Source organism: Pezoporus flaviventris, unplaced genomic scaffold (genome assembly GCF_033815535.1).
Source record: "Pezoporus flaviventris isolate CSIRO_AGI_PZ_B2104156 unplaced genomic scaffold, CSIRO_AGI_Pfla_v1 ptg000143l, whole genome shotgun sequence".
In the NCBI taxonomy this organism is placed as follows: domain Eukaryota; kingdom Metazoa; phylum Chordata; class Aves; order Psittaciformes; family Psittacidae; genus Pezoporus; species Pezoporus flaviventris.
Window position 1 is genome coordinate 547,134 of NW_026892691.1, and position 17,485 is coordinate 564,618.

The 17,485-nt window shown below is 38.1% G+C and overlaps 1 protein-coding gene across 4 annotated transcripts in view; it reads left to right on the forward strand.

Annotated features, from left to right (window-relative positions):
• The window catches only part of GAS2 (growth arrest specific 2), a 90,156-nt gene that overhangs the window by 22,248 nt on the left and 50,423 nt on the right, over positions 1-17,485 (forward strand). For all 4 annotated transcript variants that reach the window (XM_061479173.1, XM_061479171.1, XM_061479172.1 and 1 more), the window contains exon 4: positions 13,731-13,872. In XM_061479173.1, coding sequence (XP_061335157.1) covers positions 13,731-13,872 — 142 coding nt within the window. The remainder of the gene's footprint in view (positions 1-13,730; positions 13,873-17,485) is intronic.

A 17,485-nucleotide genomic window follows, 5' to 3' on the forward strand; every position in this document is an offset into this window, starting at 1 on the left:
AGAGAGCGAATTTTCTTCTTGGATGTGCACATGTACTTCCACTGAGAGTAACTTTCACAGTTACGGCCATTTCTGCGCACAGCATTCAGGTATTTCCTAACCTTAAGAGGTTCTGCCCACAGCTTACCCCTAGTCCTAGTATCTGAAGCGTATTTTACAGTTATTCCATATCCAAAGCTTTCACTTGCTTCTGGGAAATGTACTGGTACTTGGTTGGTGTAGATCACTGTCACAGCATTGGATTCTCAGAGTCATGCAGCTTTCTTTGGCCTTTTGAGTGCACTTTCAAAGTCATGTTATGCATGTTGAGAGTTAGAATTAAGAGATCTAAACTGTTGTTTGCGATGGAAGATTTTTTTTCCCTTAATTAAGTTTAATATTGAACCTGCATCTCGGGGCTGAAACAATTCAGCAGTTTCGCAACTGAAAGCTCACGGTTTGTTTTAAGTTTCAAGATACTTATGCTTCTAAGGATAGTTATAACTGTCCGTAGAAGTAGACGGTGAAGGACTTGTGTCTTAACTTGTGAATTCTATTAACTACTTTGAGCACTTTGACTGCACTATTGCTGTCCCATTTGATGAGCTGTGATTAGTATCAGGTAGTTCCTATTTAGAAAATAAATTGATATTTGACTCCACTTCTTTACAAGAAACATGAACACTCATGGTTCTCTAAATGCAAGTAAGAGATAAACCTTTGTTTGTGAATCTACTGCTTCAAAGAGCATTGTGTCCCCTCTGCTATGGGGCCATAAGCAAATATAGGGAAGCTGGTCTTTCTAAAGAAGAGAATCTGGACCAATGGTTTAGGATTTGAGTCATCACCAAACCAGTGAGAGTCAGGATGGAGTAACAGCTCTGGGATTGCTCTAACAATTTATAAGAGCAAAAGGTATATTTATGCTTGTTCTATCTTTTCCATCAATGATGTGAATGGAGAAGTTAGCAGAATCCTGGAGATTCACAAGGAGTAACAAGTGCCTCTGAGTCTCCAAGACATGCATCATCAAAACAAGCTGAGTGTTTGGCAGCACTTCAGAGATGAGGCAGTTTTGTTTCAGAAAATCTCATGAATCTTCATTATGATACATTGTCACATAGGTAAAGTGACAAATGAACATGATACTCTAACCCTCATTTGTAAGTAATCCAGTAGGATCCATTCAGGTCTTGGACAAGGTGAGCCACTTGTACAGATACTGTAACGTTAAATTGTTATTTTGGTTTGCAGAAGACCATACACATAAATGATAGAAGGTATAATATATATAACATGATGTTAGTGTACTTTCATAGAATCATAGAATTTCTCCTAAACTGATTAATATCAAACCAGGGGAAGAGAACTAGGGAAATATTTAATACCTTCCCAAGGCAGCTAGCTTGGCTGGTGGGCAGCAGGCGTGCTTGGCAGAATTTAGGAGCTGGTTTAAGATCTAACTAAACCTCAAAGTAGTAAAGACCACAGTATTTTTGAGCTCTTAAAAATGAGGAGGCTAATAAAAAGCTGTTGGAGCTAAATATTACAGTTAATAAAATCAACACTGAAGCTCTTAGAGCTTCACTTAATGGAGTTGTCAGAGAGTGGATGTACATTAAAATTATTCAGGATAGTAAAATACAAAAAGATAGACCAAACCACAGAACTTATTTTCTTCAAATAGAAAAGGTCCTGCCCGAAGGAAGTCTTCCTCTTGGTAAATGATTGAGGTGCTGTGCAATGAAAATTAGGAATTTTATAATTTCCTTTTACTTGGTCTTTCTGAAATATAGTAATACTTTTTGATTACTTACTGCATCGAAGTATTCTCAATTAAGAAAATGATTAACATTCCTAAACAGAATCAGATGTGTGTGACTGCTATTAGACCATCCATAGGTAAAATAGAATTACTTAAATGGTTCTTAAATTTGAAAAAGTTATGAATTTTCATTCCTGGAGGTGTAACTCAAGTTCAGATGGAAAGGGCTAAGAATAAATGTTCTCTTTGGACAGTCTCTTCTGTATTTTGTCTGCTTTAAAGTATTTGCCTTTGAGATATGTGGATCTTGCTCTTAGACCATGGATGGCCAAGCTGAAAGTCTGATCTAATCAACATGATGGTTTTATTTTTACTGTAGATTTCAGTTTCTCAAGGTTACCTGTGTCTTGTAGGTGGGATGGATTCCCAGCAAATACAATATTCTGTAAGTTTGGCACCTTGAGCCTGTCTGTCCAAGGTAAAGAATCCTCAGCTATAGCAGAGCCCTGTGCAGGTGCTCTCTGTAAGTTATAAATCTGAATTTCCAGCTGAGAATTGCATGAATGTTGTTAGGCTATGAACAGATTCTTTGTGGTCTGGGGCAGCAATTTGCTTGTCTGCAGACTTGTACTTTCTGGAAACTTTTGTTTTGCAGGAAAAGCCAATGGAGCCAATTTCTAATCATATACAATATAGATATGGCCCTCAGTTCCTTGGGAGGGGAAAAAAATAAAAGTACAGCATTGTCTTTGGTGCATTAATCTTTATAGTGGCAGACTGATGTGGTTATGAAAGGAAAAGAATCATCTTGCAAAATGACTCTCAAGTGCTAATCCATCTGGAATAAATCATTTCCACAAGACTAAAGCTGTTTGTTAGAGAATTCCTTGTACCTTTCTCAGACAAGTCAATAGCTTGCTGAGCTCATGAATTCAACTGGATTGCTACGAGGTTTCTTGCAGATATTGTAAGATTTGCCTGCAACAGGTCATGTGGACAAACCTGGAATGCCTCAGCAAATAAGTCTTACAGCTAAAGCTTTTCTGCTTGCAGGAGGATTGCATGTTAGGATGGAGTTTTGTGCCCCCCCCCCATGCATAAAATGAGATTTCTGAACAAATTGAAACTATTATGTAGTGGTCTGCTTGGCACCTGCCAGGTGAATACATTGAAGAAATTCTTAGAGGCTTTTAGGTACACTTTAAGCTTTGCACTGTGCTGGGGGCAAAGCTACATAGTCCTGCAAGGAGCACTGAGACATCATGTCTCTCCAGATTGTTCTTCCGGCTGATACTCCTTGTCCTATGGGAAGCGTGGGTTGTTCCCTTGTTTGGATGGAGCACAATTAATCTGTGTCAACTGGCCTTGCTCTCATCAGTGAACCTGAGGAATGGATTCTCTTGCATACCCTCCTTCCATTCCTACTTGACATAGCAGAAATAATCAGAATTTGCATCTCAAGGTAATTGTTATGGAAAAAGCAACACTATTGAAGCAGTTAATTCTTGTTAGCTTCTGCTTTGGAAAATATCGTAATGACTCAGACTGAAGATCAGGTTAAGAGAGAACCAAACTTTGATTTCTAATAATATCATTTTTACTAGAGGGCATCTCCAGTTTCCATAAGAGATTAGTTAACATTGGTTTTGTATGCAATACTAATACTTGGACACTTAATAAAATTTGTATTAAATCTGCAAGTTTTCATGACAATTTTACCATTACTTAAGTCTGGGTATTGCAAATAGGGATACCGTATTTTCTGAGAGAAATACATAAACAGCCATTTTGAGATTTGCTGGATTTTCTCTTACGTGAAATGTATTATAACATTCCTGTTATTTATTTTGTTAAATCTTTAAAGCAAACTAAAAATGCTTGGTTTAGATCATATAATCACAGATTGGTTTGGGTTGGAAGGGACCTTAAAGCTCATCCAGTTCCAACCCCCTGCCATGGGCAGGGACACCTTCCACTAGACCAGGTTGCTCCAAGCCCTGTCCAACCTGGCCTTGAACACTTCCAGGGATGGGGCAGCCACAGCTTCTCTGGGCAACCTGTGCCAGTGCCTTACCATCCTGAGATACCATCTTAATCTCCCCTCAGCTTAAAGCCATTCCCCCTTCTCCTGTCCCTGCAGGCCCTTGTCAGAAGCCCCTCTCCAGGTTTCTTGTAGCCCCCCTTTAGGCACTGGAAGCTGCTCTAAGGTCTCCCTGGAGCCTTCTCTTCTCCAGGCTGAACCAGCCCAGCTCTCTCAGCCTGTCTCCAGAGCAGAACTGCTCCAGCCCTCACAGCATCTTCATGGCCTCCTCTAGACTCGCTCCAGAAGCTCCATGTGCCTCTTGTGTTGTTACCCCCAGAGCTGGACGCAGGACTGTGGTTATGGCATGGGGGGAAAATGGTGGGAGGGGTAGCTTTCTATGGGGCTTTTTTATTTTGACTATTAGGAATAGTCTGGAACAGAAAGGTAACAAAGGAAACGAAAGGCTGAATGGAAATAAGCATATATTTTTAAAAGCTTGAGAAAATACAGTTTAGATCAACTATCGTCAGCTTAATTGTGGAATTCTTAGGTCAAACTTAGTTTTAGTAGTTCTTAGGGAATAATGAATAAGCAAGAACTATAGAATTTAGTCCATTTACCAACAATGAGTCTTGAACTTAAGATAATGAGCCAAATTTTCTGAAACAATGGGAATAGTGAATATAGAGCCATAAGCAGTGACTGCAATGCAGCTGGAGAAAACAGAAGTCACTTGGAGGCATAGACACAAATTTATAGCTATCATAATTATGTCTAATCTGTTTATTTAAAAAAGCATGTATTCCCATTTGGGCTTGTATATGTAAATTGGCCCCAAATGCTTCAAGTATACAGTAAAGCTTTGTTCACAACTTTAGAGGCTGATTTAAGGCTGGTTTGGAAATTTGGCTGTATAGATTAACATTCCAACATGTTTTTCCAATCACAGACAATTTAAAACTCTACGCCAGTTTAGAATTCTCAGGGCTCTAGCAGTTTCCTTGTGGTTTCTAATTGGCAAACTCACAGAAAATTAGATTCTTTATCATAAAGGAAAAGAAGTTCTTAAATAAGAACATACACGGCTTTGGAGAATCAGACTTACCTGCAGTGAGCTATGTGTGAATGTTTTCTGCTGAATGTTTTCAGTGTCTGCATGAAGATCACATCTTTGTTAAACATCTGTAAATCCAAAAAGCAAACAGATAAAGCATCTGAAGAAATCTGACTTGCTTTAGGCTGCATGAATCTTTATCACAGTTTTCCTTGGCAATTGACTTGGTGTAAAGCAGAGTTTGGAACTTATGTTGCAGGAAGGGCTGGGAACCTCAAACTTCAGAAGGTCAGCAAAGTGTGAGGTTGATCACTGAGAGAAGAACAGGAGGAAAAGAGGCATGATTGTAATACAGCCGTGAACCCAGCATTTAGAATTATGATATCAAGGAATGTGAATGGCTTCTTACATTTTTTAGTCAGGCCGCCCGGGGAAGCTTATCTACTTTAATGCCATAGCTGAAGAAATATGTTGGTTATTTGAACTTTATTACACTTCACTGTAAGTGAAAGTACAGAAACATCTTTCAATATGAAATTTTAGAACCTATAATATATTTTGATGGACTTCAGCTATTCAGACATAAGTGTTGTCCTCGGCTTGCGTTCTGGAATGATTAAGGGGAAGAAGTGATTTTGAAGTTTGAGACTAAAATGAGTTGGTTTTGACAATGTTTAATATTTTTCATATTTGTTTTGAGACAATCATGTCCCCTTCAAGAAGGTGATGTTTGATAAGATGATTGTTGGTTAAAAAGATACTTTTTGAAATGTGTCCTATGAAACTCCACTCAGATTTGAGTAGTTTATATCTCATGGAAAAAATGCTACTTAATTCATGTAGTTGCCATGTTTATTCACAGGTCATGCTGTGTGACCGTGAGATAGCCACAAACAACTTGGTGAAACGCAGTCCTCCTGGTTTTCTCATTAAATTACAATATAAATGAGGGAAATTCAGAAACGAGGCTTCTTCAACTTCTTCAGCTAACCCTACATTGATTCAGCTCTGGCTTCTGTGGTTGTGGTGGTGAAAAGCTCACAATCGCATATCAAAAAATAAGGTGCAATAGTCCTCTGAAAGAGCAACTGTGAGAATTGCCCCATTGTGTTCTAATGGAGTTTACCTAAGAACCTGTTATGAAATGCCAATTTTATCAATCCTCATCATAACATAAACTCTGAAAACTAGAGGTCTAAGGACAAAGCATTTATTGCATGGGAATGAACTACTGAATCCCAGGCTCTGCCTATTGCATTTGTTTTCAGGAGCCCCGCCAGGAGGTCTTTGCCATGACTCAGTAGGCATAGCTATGTTAGAGAGTTAGATGTCTCGAAGTTTTGAATGTTAATTTAAGACCTTCCCAAGATTTTAGACTACAGTGACTTAATTCCATCCTCAATTACACAAATTGAGTGGGCAGGAACAGAGTCGGACACTTTAAATGGGCTTTTGGTTGTCAGCTTCTCTTACAATCAGCTGTTGGAATAATCTCCCCAGGCAAGTGGTGGCCTCCCTGATGTTGGATACTTTTTGAGATTTGGCTAGACAGGCTGCTAGGACATCTAGTCTAGGTCATGTTTTGGAAAGAAAGGTTGGACCAGATCATCACTGAGGTCCCTTCCAACCTGATATTCTATGATTAGTTGTGCCTCACTTGCTTTCTAATGGAAGATTCCTGGCTGTTGGTCTCTGCGTTATCCAGCTGCCCAACAGCCAGCCTCTCTTCAGTGTCCACCTGATTCTGGCAGACTTTGTGACTTCTGTCTCCATATGTTGAAATGGATATGTCCCTTGACTACATTTAAATTACTTATTAGTCAAATAATCAAATGTGCTTAAACTGGTGAATTAAGCTTCTGCCTTGCCAAGTTTTGACATGATTTACTTCTGGATCTCCCAGTTGTCTGGTGCATTGTATGTGAATTGAGTCATCTCTTGCATTCCTTGATTTTTCTAACACTACTAGAAGTAGGAGTTGTAGTGTTTCAGTTGCATTAATTTTTCATAACTATTTATTAACCCCATCTTTTTCAGGATGGTAACCAGTGTGTTCATTATTCTGTGTGACCAGTAGAGCACTTAGAACAAAGCCATGAATCAAATCTTGACTTTAAAAACTATATTGTTGTTAAAGTAATCTTATTCTCTATCTATGCTTACTCTTAGGAATATAAAACTAATTCTATGTGAAAGAAGTGGGAGACGCATTCTACGTTGACACTAACTGCATGGTTAAACCATTAACTTGGTTCTGCATTTATTTTAACATTGTAGTTTATATGTTGATATAAAGCCTTGATGATATTAATTATTTTTATTTGCATATCGTAAATCTGTTAGGTATTCCAAAGAGATCACAAATGCTTTCTTAGAACCTAGGAAATTGACAGAGTGACTTCTGGCTTTTGATGTTCTCTGCAATGATTATATAGGGTAAAAATCTAACCAACAGGTGATTTTTAAACTTGAAATCCAACCTGCTATTCCATTTAATGGTCTCTCTCTACAGTACTTAATATGACAGTGCAAAGACTGTATTTCACTGAAGGAAAATGTTTCCCCAGTGTTAAAGCATCCCTAGGCAATTCATTTATTTGTTGCAAGTGCCATGTCATTTTTCGCTCATCTGGAAGCTGTGCCTGGTTCTGTGTCTGTTGAAAAGCTGGGCAATTTTGATTGATGTTTCCAAAGCCTTTGAAACGTCCATGTTGGGTTTTTGTTTTGAAAATTTTCCTGGATTTTAACATTTATTGAAGCTTTGGGAGGGTTGAGGAGGGGGCACAGAATTTTTTTTCTTAGGGTTTTTTTTTTTTTTCAGTGGGAAATGGTTAATTGTAAATTCTGTGCATGCATTTCCGTATGCAAAGTTCCTTCTATCCATTTTGATTATTCATTTAGCAGGTTCTTTTGGTTGTTTCTCCAGTCTTTATATTTGGAAAGCATTCTCTCCCATAGTAAATGGGGTAGGGAGAGAACAAAACTGGGCCCACCTTGCCCAGGAGTAGTTATTTTACCTTGTGGGTATTACAGTTTCATTTATTTAATGTCTGATTCATACTTGTCTTTACTTTATGGCTATTGACTAAACCTGAGTTTTGGCACTGCAAAGCAGGCTAAGGTAAGCCTAATTTTCCTTTGCTGGAATGAGTGCCTGGGCCACTACTTCTGTGATTTATAAATAGCATCTGAAACTTTTTAGGTTTGAGTTTCTGAAGAATTAGAAATAGCAGCTAAGTTGACTGTATTGTCACTTTGTGGTGAGGTGAATTGCAGCAGCTCAGTAAAAGTAACTTCTGGTAGCAATGAGCTTCAGTTCTCTTAGGTTTAACAAATTAATAAAAGACGGGGAGAAAAAAATCATTTATAGAGAAGATTGTGGCAGAACTTCTTTGATATTCCGTATCCTAATGAGCTAATTTTATAAGGAGGAAGAGGGCTTTTCTAAAAATACCTGAGCAAAATAAGGGAAGAATTGAAGAAAAAGAATAGCTCTGAGGTCAGTAGCAAGAGGCAAGTAGTAAAGGCAAAAGTGTAAAAAGTTCTGAACCAGATATGTGGGTTTCTAGCTGATATACTCACATTTCAGTATGAATTTGTGCTCACATGGCATATGAGAGACACCCCTGCAGTGAGGTGCTGCAGTCTCCACAGAGTAATTTCTCCCCCCATTTTGGTCAATGTAGGACATCAGGTGATAAAAGCAAATTTTTCCTACCAGACAATCAAATAGGCTGGAAAAGACCTTTAAGATCATCAAGTCCAACTGTTACCCAGGACTGCCAAGTCCACCACTAAACCATGTTAAATCTATCCTACCTAACTGTAACCCTTTTACATGACAAGCAACATTGCCAATCTTTTTCCTTTAATTCAAGTGGAAGTGACTATTCAAAAATTTGTGAAGTCATAGAATCCCAGACTGGTTTGCGTTGGAAGGGATCTTAAAGCTCATCCAGTTCCAGCCCCCTGCGATGGGCAGGTACGCCTTCCACTTACTGCAGGTTGCTTCAGGCCCCATCCCACTGGCCCTTGAACACTGCCAGGGATGGGGCAGCCACAACTTCTCTGGGCAACCTGGGCCAGAGCCTCACCACCCTCACAGGGAAGAGCTGTTTCCTAATAGTAAGTAAAGAGGGAAGTATGATTACAAATCTTCAAAATGTGTCTCAAGTCTGCTGTATAAAATGGGGGCTTTAACATGTGTTTGTTGTCCCTCATTTTGGAAAAATGGTACAAAAATTACATTTTTTCCATGTGATTTCAGAGCATGGGTGTAAGAGACTACCTTTTGGGTTTCAATGTGAACCTGACAGCATTTTTCTAGGATAGCATCATATGTTTCACTCACAGTTTCACATCCTGCATGTGAAACCACATGCACACACATCAACAAGACAAGATTGTAAAAGGATTGTGACTGGGGAATTGTTTTCATGCTATTTGATAGGAGTAATTGCGGACTCTGCTGTTGCAAAGCAACTGCAGTTATATTATACTATGTCAACAAAAGTCACTTTTGCCATATGGAAACCTAATTACTTCAGAATGATCTGTTAGAAAGTACTTGTGAGATAGTCAGGCCATTTATACAAATCAGTAAAAAATATTTGCCCGTGACGCCTTTAAGCTTTCATGTGTAGATTGAATGTTACTATGACAGTTTTGGAAATACTAAAAAAGTAGACTTCTGTTTAAAAGGTGGGAGGGAAATTTATGAGGTGATCAGAAAATACGAGTGTTTCCCTATGATTTTTGTGATCAACCTGATTGTGCTGTTGTTGAATAGAGAAGAGGGTGTTTCTTTTGCTGTTCTCTTCAGCAAGACCCTAATATTGTGGGAAATGCGATGAAATATAGTGTCCTATAATTTAGTGAGATCGTGTGAGGCCAGGGATATTTATCTGTGTAGTATTTGTTTCATAAAATGACTTGGAGCTTTTATTTTTTCTTTTCCTTAAATAGTGTAAGCTTTTTTTCCTTCTGTAGTCCAGGACAAGCCTCATTTTTATATTGTGAGTTTCACTTTTGAGTTGGTTAGGGCACCCATTAATCAGACAGTTTTTCGGTTGTCTGAGCTTCATGGTGAAGCTAAGTTGCCTGATGTGTTTAAAGGCCTATCATAGTTGTCAAGCTGTCGAAGTGTAATTTATGGATAGTTCGCAGTGGTTTATTTGCTGACTCTAACTGCACAGATATCATATGATTCGTATGAATCATATGAATATATATATATTTCCTATATACACATAAGCCCTCTATAATGAAATCTATGTGTGAACTATGTAAATCTATGTAGAAATCTATATAATACATATGTAGATATCTATATGTAGATATATATGTAAATCCATAGATATGTCAACCTGTATACACATAAATGCTCTATAATGAAATCTGTATATGAAATATGGATGTGTATATATGAAATCTATATCGATTTCATATGAACTTGAAATATATTTCTATATAACCTATATAGATTTCATCTATATTTTCATATGTAGAAGAATTCAATATAGATTTTATGTATACACATAAACCCTCTGACTTGCTTTTTTTGAAAAAATTTCTATAGTCAGTCAGTATGATCTACCTAAATCAGAAAACAAAATACTTAGAACCAGATTTATTCATGTGTTAGTACAGGGGAGCTGCAGTGACCCAGCAGAAAATTAGTTTTCTGCATTCCTGCCAGGCATTGCAAAGCCTTCCTAACAGCCCCTTAAAAGAAAAGCAGAGCTCTTTCTCCCCTCTGTCTCTTTGCTTCTAGCTGCTTTTGTAGTGCTGAGGGCATCTCTGCCAAGGAGCAACTCCTGGTTTCCAGGACTAGTCTGACAATGTATTACTTCAAATACTCAAGTATTAATGGGAAAAGAATTTCATTATGTGTAATTTTAATGGTATTAAACTAGTTTATAGCTGCTGGTAGTTTGGTTCTGTGAGAATATGAAGCAGCGTGTTGTATCTACAGTGGACATTTTATGTATTTAAAATACAGTACCATGAAATGGCTCCTCTTTGAATTTATTGACAAGACAGTCAATTATAAACTAGCTATGATTTTCTGAATGGATTGAGTCCAATGAAACACTACAAAACACAGAATACTTGCTGTTAGGACCTGAGGGGACCCTAACAGTTTTGACCAGCCTCACCTGGTACCTCAGCCTCCCCTCTATGCCTGTGGCCCAGGAGCTACCTTTGTCCTTATCCCCACTTTTTGCCTAAGCTAAGTTGTGGACAGACCATCTCCAGCCTTTCTTTTAGCTGGCTGGGCTTTGTGGCCTCTGCTGTAGCCTTGCCCCTGGCCTTATGTTCTGTTTATTGATCAAACATCCCTGGTAGTGTTCAAGACCAGGTTATACAGGGAACAACCTGGTCTAGTGGAAGGTGTCCCTGCCCATGGCAGGGAGTTGCAACTCATATGGGTTGGAACCCAGACCCTTCTGTGACTTTATGACACTAGAACCTGACTTGTCACCTTATTTTGTCACAAGGCAGCTGGCTCAAGCTGTTATGCCACCAGCAGTGCCTGACTTGGGTGCTGTGGGACTGCTCTGTTGCCAGTGAGGGCTGCCACCACCTGTGCTGGGGTTACACTTGGCTCCTGGCTCATCTTCCTTCACAGAGCAGCAGAACTCTTCCTGCTCCTGGCCTGTTTCCCATCTTGCTCTGTGCTGCTATTTCTTAGCCAGTTGAACATCTCTGCCCACACTGCTTGTTCCTCTCCTGCACTGGAGGAAGTAAGGTCAGGTTAGACCTTTGCTAAAGAAATTATTTTCAGGAAGGAACTTCTTTTATTTTTTTTTTTTTTTGCAGTTTTTTTGTAAGATTTTAGTAGAAAATCATGGAACAAAGGGCTTGTTTTGACAGCTTTTCTCTGAATGCAGACAGGACTAGTTGACCTTCCTCCCACACTCTGCCAGAGAATTTTGTCTGAGTCCTTTTAACAGAAGTTGGTGCTCTTTTAAGGTTATTAGACTTGTCCAATTAAAGTCTCCTGAGGAAGGATGTAGGTGGGACAGAGGTGGACAAATGCTGCATTACTTCTTCCTAAGGGCTGTTAAATCATAGTTCAACATGTGAAGCAGTCTGTGGCATATAATGTGAATTTACATCGGGGTGCAGATACTCATTGTTTCTTTGAAGACATTAGCATGATGTGAAAAGGGTGCTAGGCTAGAAATGTGTCTAGTGCTACCAGCTTTCGTTTTTTTTCCTCCCTTTTGAAAAGAAAAGAAAAAGAAACCAAAGGCCTGGTCTTTGAGGAACTGAGCATCCCCCACTCCCAGAAGAACAAAAGGGATTTAAAATAGTGTCTCACAAGTTGCTTGTGTCTTGATGTGTAAGGTTGTTCCATATCTAGAGCCCCTTGGAAGAATTCAGGTTTCATTGGGCTTTATTTATTCTGGATTTAGTGGATAGCTGTCTTCGTTTCCCTACTTCCTCCTTCCTTTTCCTCCCTTATTCTGAATAGTCCAGGAGGTGACGTGATGTCTGTGACACAAAGGTTTATTTGTATTTTTCTATAAAATATGATGTAAAACTGGTCAGTGTTTTCTGCTAATCCAATATAGAAAAGTATTACTATCTCCTCATGTTTGCAATTTATTTGGTTTATCAGGTATATAGAGGTGAGTAGTTCTATGCATCTAGGATACTCTATACAATTACATTGCTTCTATCATGTGTCTAATACAAAATCCTACAGAAACTTTTTCTACATTTTCTACAGTTTAAATACTGACATTAGTATGCTAGCAGCAGCTGTTGTAAGGGCAAGCTTACTCCTGTGTCTTTTTCCCTGTCCGCATTTCCAAGAATTATTTTGGACTGTTAAAACCAGATTTTTGGACATAGAACTAGGAACTAAAAAAGACCCTATTTTCAGTTTTCTGCCTCTTAACTCACTTGCCATCAAGTAACTACTGACTCCAGAAGGTAATAGTTCATAAAGCAGCACATTCAAATGGACTTGGGGTCTGAATTCCTCCATGGTTTAGATGTTCCTAATGTTGGTTAGTAACAATGCTTCATTCTTTAACTCTTTCTTCATTTTGCCCTGGGTGATGACTACTTTTCATTTGAGGAAAAGAAACCTTGAATAAGAACTAAATGCTGAAGTATTCTTTTTACACATCTTGGTAAATGTACCAATGCAAGCAAAAAGTCATTACTGCTTGCTTCAGATACTGATAGGCTATATGAGTAGCATCTCCTCCAATATCAAAATCATATAAATTAACTATTCTGGAACACGCTGAGCATGTCTCCATGTTACAGCTTGATCTCATTGCTATTAGATTTCATTTCTTATTGTGAATAGGGGGCATTCACATGTTGTTAAATCTGAGACTGTGATGTTTCTGAAGTGCTTATGGCCTCAAGACCTATTGCTTTAGACTGTGGTTTTCTCCTAATATACATCTGAAACTAATTAACCCTTAATTCTGGGAAAGTTCAGTTCCAGGTTTAAGGTCTGTATTTATAAAGTTGGGGTGTTTTTTTTGTTTGTGTTTTTTTTGTTTATTCAGTGAACTGGACCAAACACGAATTCCCAAATTTGTAGTTGCTAATATTCTGAAGAAGTTGCTAATATTTGTTCAACCATTATGATGCTTTTGAAAAGACTGTGGTTAACAACTTCATCACTTCTCATTCTTCCTTGCTTGCAGTTCTTTAATGGACAAGGAAATACGTTGGTGGCAGTCACCCATCTATACAAAATCTGCATATTGATTTCATAACACTAAAGTATTGCCTGGTCTAGTGGAAGGTGTCCCTGCCCATGGCAGGAGGGTGGAACTGGATGACCTCTTAAGATTGCATGAGCCCAAACCATCGTAGAGTTCTATGATTATGTTAACATGTGTCATTTATCTAAATAGGGAACTTCTGTTTTGCAGACCTTACCAGTACGGAAGATTCCATGCAAAGCCAATGCTCCTTCAGGGTCTTTTTTTGCACGGGACAACACAGCAAATTTCTTATCCTGGTGCAGAGATGTGGGGGTGGATGATACCTGCTTGTTTGAGTCTGAAGGTTTGGGTATGTATTTGTTTATATAGTAGTTGGTAATTGTAAATAACCTGTGTGTTCGCCTTTGAAGACAGAATGGCTCTCTTACTAGAGCCTGACTTCAAATCTGACCTGTGTCCAACTGTTTTAATTCTGTCCCTTATCTGAAGCTTGAACGAATAAAGTACATATCCTCTGAAATTCATAAGTACATGAGGCAAAAAAATCTTGCTATGATTTCTTGCACACAGATGATTTTTCATCCTACACCCACTTTTTTTTGACCATGGAATGCAGTTCCTTAGTTGGCTGTGTAGGGTGGTGTATTTCTGTTTCAGGAGAGTGGGTTGTCAGTGCAGGCTCTGTTTTGGCTGGAGGCATTTAGCTATTCATGGAGCTTCAGTGGGTTGTGCAGAAGGCAAGAAAACAGGAAATTTTTTCTGTTGCCTGTACTGACCTTTTTTCCACCAGGTTCTCTTGTGCAGCTCTGGATAAAAATTGTCCAACAGTAGTGCTTCAGAGTGTTCCAACAAAAGAATTGGACTGCTTTAGGAAATCACTGTCCTTCATGTCTTCATGAAGAACAACTACATGTTCTTCATTATTTTAACTTTTCTGTCTTCAAAGGAAGTCTTACAGCAGGAGTTTTTTAGCCAAATACCATGAAACAAAGAGAATCAAATGTTTGTTTGTTAGCTGAACTCAGATAAAAGTGCAAAGCAGTTGTGATGATAGCTCTATTTCTATATAAGACAAATGAACACACTGTGATGAATCAAGAGGCTTCTTTGTTCTGTTGCTTAAAAGGTCTTTGCCAGTTGAAGTTCTTATCTGTGTGATCTGTTTCCCTTCTTTTACAGTCTTACTCTTCTAGCACAACTATTTCTGAAGCAATTTTTTTTTCTTCTCCATTTTTCTATTTTTCTTCATTTTTCTATTATTGCATTCTGTGAGGGTTTTAAATTATTTTGTATGTCCAGGAGAAGATGCTTGGGAGAAGAGAAATTGGTATCAATCAAAAATAGGAGGATATATGTATTGTCTCTGTTTTGTTAATTAAATCATCAAGTTGAATTTCTTATTGGATGTGGTAAATCATGCAGAAGATGAACAGCAACTGTGTTTCCAAAGATTTGAAATAATGGAGTAATTGGACACTACTAGGACAAAGAAACTTGCAAACACAAGAATGAAGGAGACCCAAACCTCCGATGTCTGAGAGAAGCAGAAGAACCTGTGGTTAATAAAGCACTTGAATTAATTTATACTTTGTACTACTATGGTAAACCCAGCAGTTTATCATTGTTCCAGTAATAGGTTAACTGCGAAATTGAGAGCATTTTGTATAAGGAATTTGCTTGTGCATCATTAAGAAACAAGTTCTTGTTTAGAGATGGAATTGGCATAGCTGAAATACCAACATTCTCTGGATAAGTTAATTTTTACACTTACACAGTGCTTTGACTGCCGCAGTAGAACACGGAGTGCAAATGCACCTGGAAAGTTGATATTTAAGATGAACATCTTCGTCTCTCAGAAAAGTGAAATGAAATTGCAGAAATACATGTTGCGCTCGATTAGATTTGTTTGATTAGTGAATGACTTTCTTGTCTGATTGAAACTAGATTCTGTTGTCTTCCTGCTCCAAGTGCTACTGTTTATGTACTTGTTGAAAAGACTTACAGTGCTGGAAATAGGATTAGGACTTGGTAATATTTTGACTCATTTTTCTAGAGTTGGGAAGGGGGTACTAACCATGCCACTTCTAAAAATGATAAAAACAGACGCTCCTCTTCTCCCTCAGTTTGTGCTAGAACTCGTAGAAGTGTTGATTTCACTTGAGGATTTTCTGCGGCATTAGAAAGAATGATGAATCATAGCAGTTGCCAATCTAAAGCTTTTGTGTTCCTCTCTCTCCCACAAATCACTTCTCCACTGCATAGGGAATAAAATTTCAGCAAAGGTAAGTAATATGCCAAGTGGTGAGAAATGTGTGTGAATGACATCTAAGTGTTGGCACTGCCTCATGGAATTTTTATGTGTTTTTTTTCTTTATAATAAATGTGGTGAAATTATGCTTACAGAGGTAACTGGGTTTTGTGTTTCCTTGTGACTTTTCTCCATGGCTCATAAACTGTATTGATATGTAAATTGCTAGTGATAAAGCCGTAGCTTCTGTCTAGATTGAGGAACCCCACTGTGTTAATGTTCTTAATTGACTTGACTTTTACCTTTCTTTTATATTCTGTTCCTGCCTTATGTATCTAAATACTGTATTATTTAATTAGATGCAAATAGTGTTGTTTTCTTCATGCCACTGTATCTCATAAGGCATTCCTGAGGCCTTTTTCTGTCAAATTTGTGTACTGACATTATAAGAGCAGTTTTGACGAGTCTGTTCAGAGGTCAGCAAAACTAGCTATGTGCTAACTAAGAAATTAACTGCTATTATTTCTCATTATTTAAAAATATATTCTCATCCTGATGAGTTCCGAAGCCTTGGAAATCATGTAAGCATAACTGCACACAAATGCTTCCAACACTCCCACTTTTTTAGCATTCAGACTAATTATGGGTTCAAATGTTTTGCTGGGCTATTCAGCTGAGCTAAACAAGGAAATGGGATAAAAGACTTTGTTCAGAATAAATAGAAGGGGAAAAAATACAAGTGATGTTTGCTGTGCTGGTAGATAAAATTATGGCCTCTGATCAGTAGAGTTACTTTAAGGGTCTTTGAAAAAGATCAGTAAAGAGCTCAGAAGTTTAAAAACAATGCAGTTAAGAGATTATTAACTATAAATTAGTAGTGCAGTAGGATGTATTTTGTCTTGCTGAATGTTATGATGCATTAACATGGCTTGAAATAAAAACAAATTAGAAGTACAGTTTTCTGTAAAGACTTACAAGACAGCCAGAGTTGACTGGTAGCAATCTCTTGCCCTTAGCTTATTGCAGAGACCTGGCAGAAAAGTCTCAAGAGTTAATGCCCTTGCAAAGAAAAGGTGGATGGTGTTACCTGTTGTATCAGTTGCCAAAAGATAATAGTAACAAATATAGCACCACAGTATGTATGTATCATCTGGAATGCTGCAAAAATAAGGGAGACCCTGATTGCTCCCCGCACACCTTGACCAATTCGGTGTGCTTTTCATAAGTATTTTTTTTTTTGGTGTATTTAAAGAAGAAGGAATAAGCTTTAATACCAAAAACTAGGGTACAGAGTCCAAACTTATGTCATCTGGGAAAATCTAGAGATGCCTGTCTTTGGGGTTCTCTGGATGTTTCAGCAGTCTGAGTTTGTGCCATATCCAAGACTTGGAACATGATGCATTCTCTTTGCAGTCTAAGAAAAGTAATACTGTCTGTAACGCCTCTGTTTGCATGCTGTATATATTTTTTAAGTTCCTTTTTGTAGGTTTTAGAGCAGCAGATCCAGACAGCTATGGTAATAACATTTCTTGAAGCATTCTAGATGGAGATATTTGTAGTTATGGTGCTCAAGCCTGAAGAGTGTAATACTCAAAGAAAACTCTTCTTGGCCAAGTAGTAAGAATGGTAAGAATTTCTGTGACTGCTTTACTTAATGTGAACTTAAAGCATTCAGTTATGAACTCTTTGTTGGTAACAGTGTTGTTGGATGATT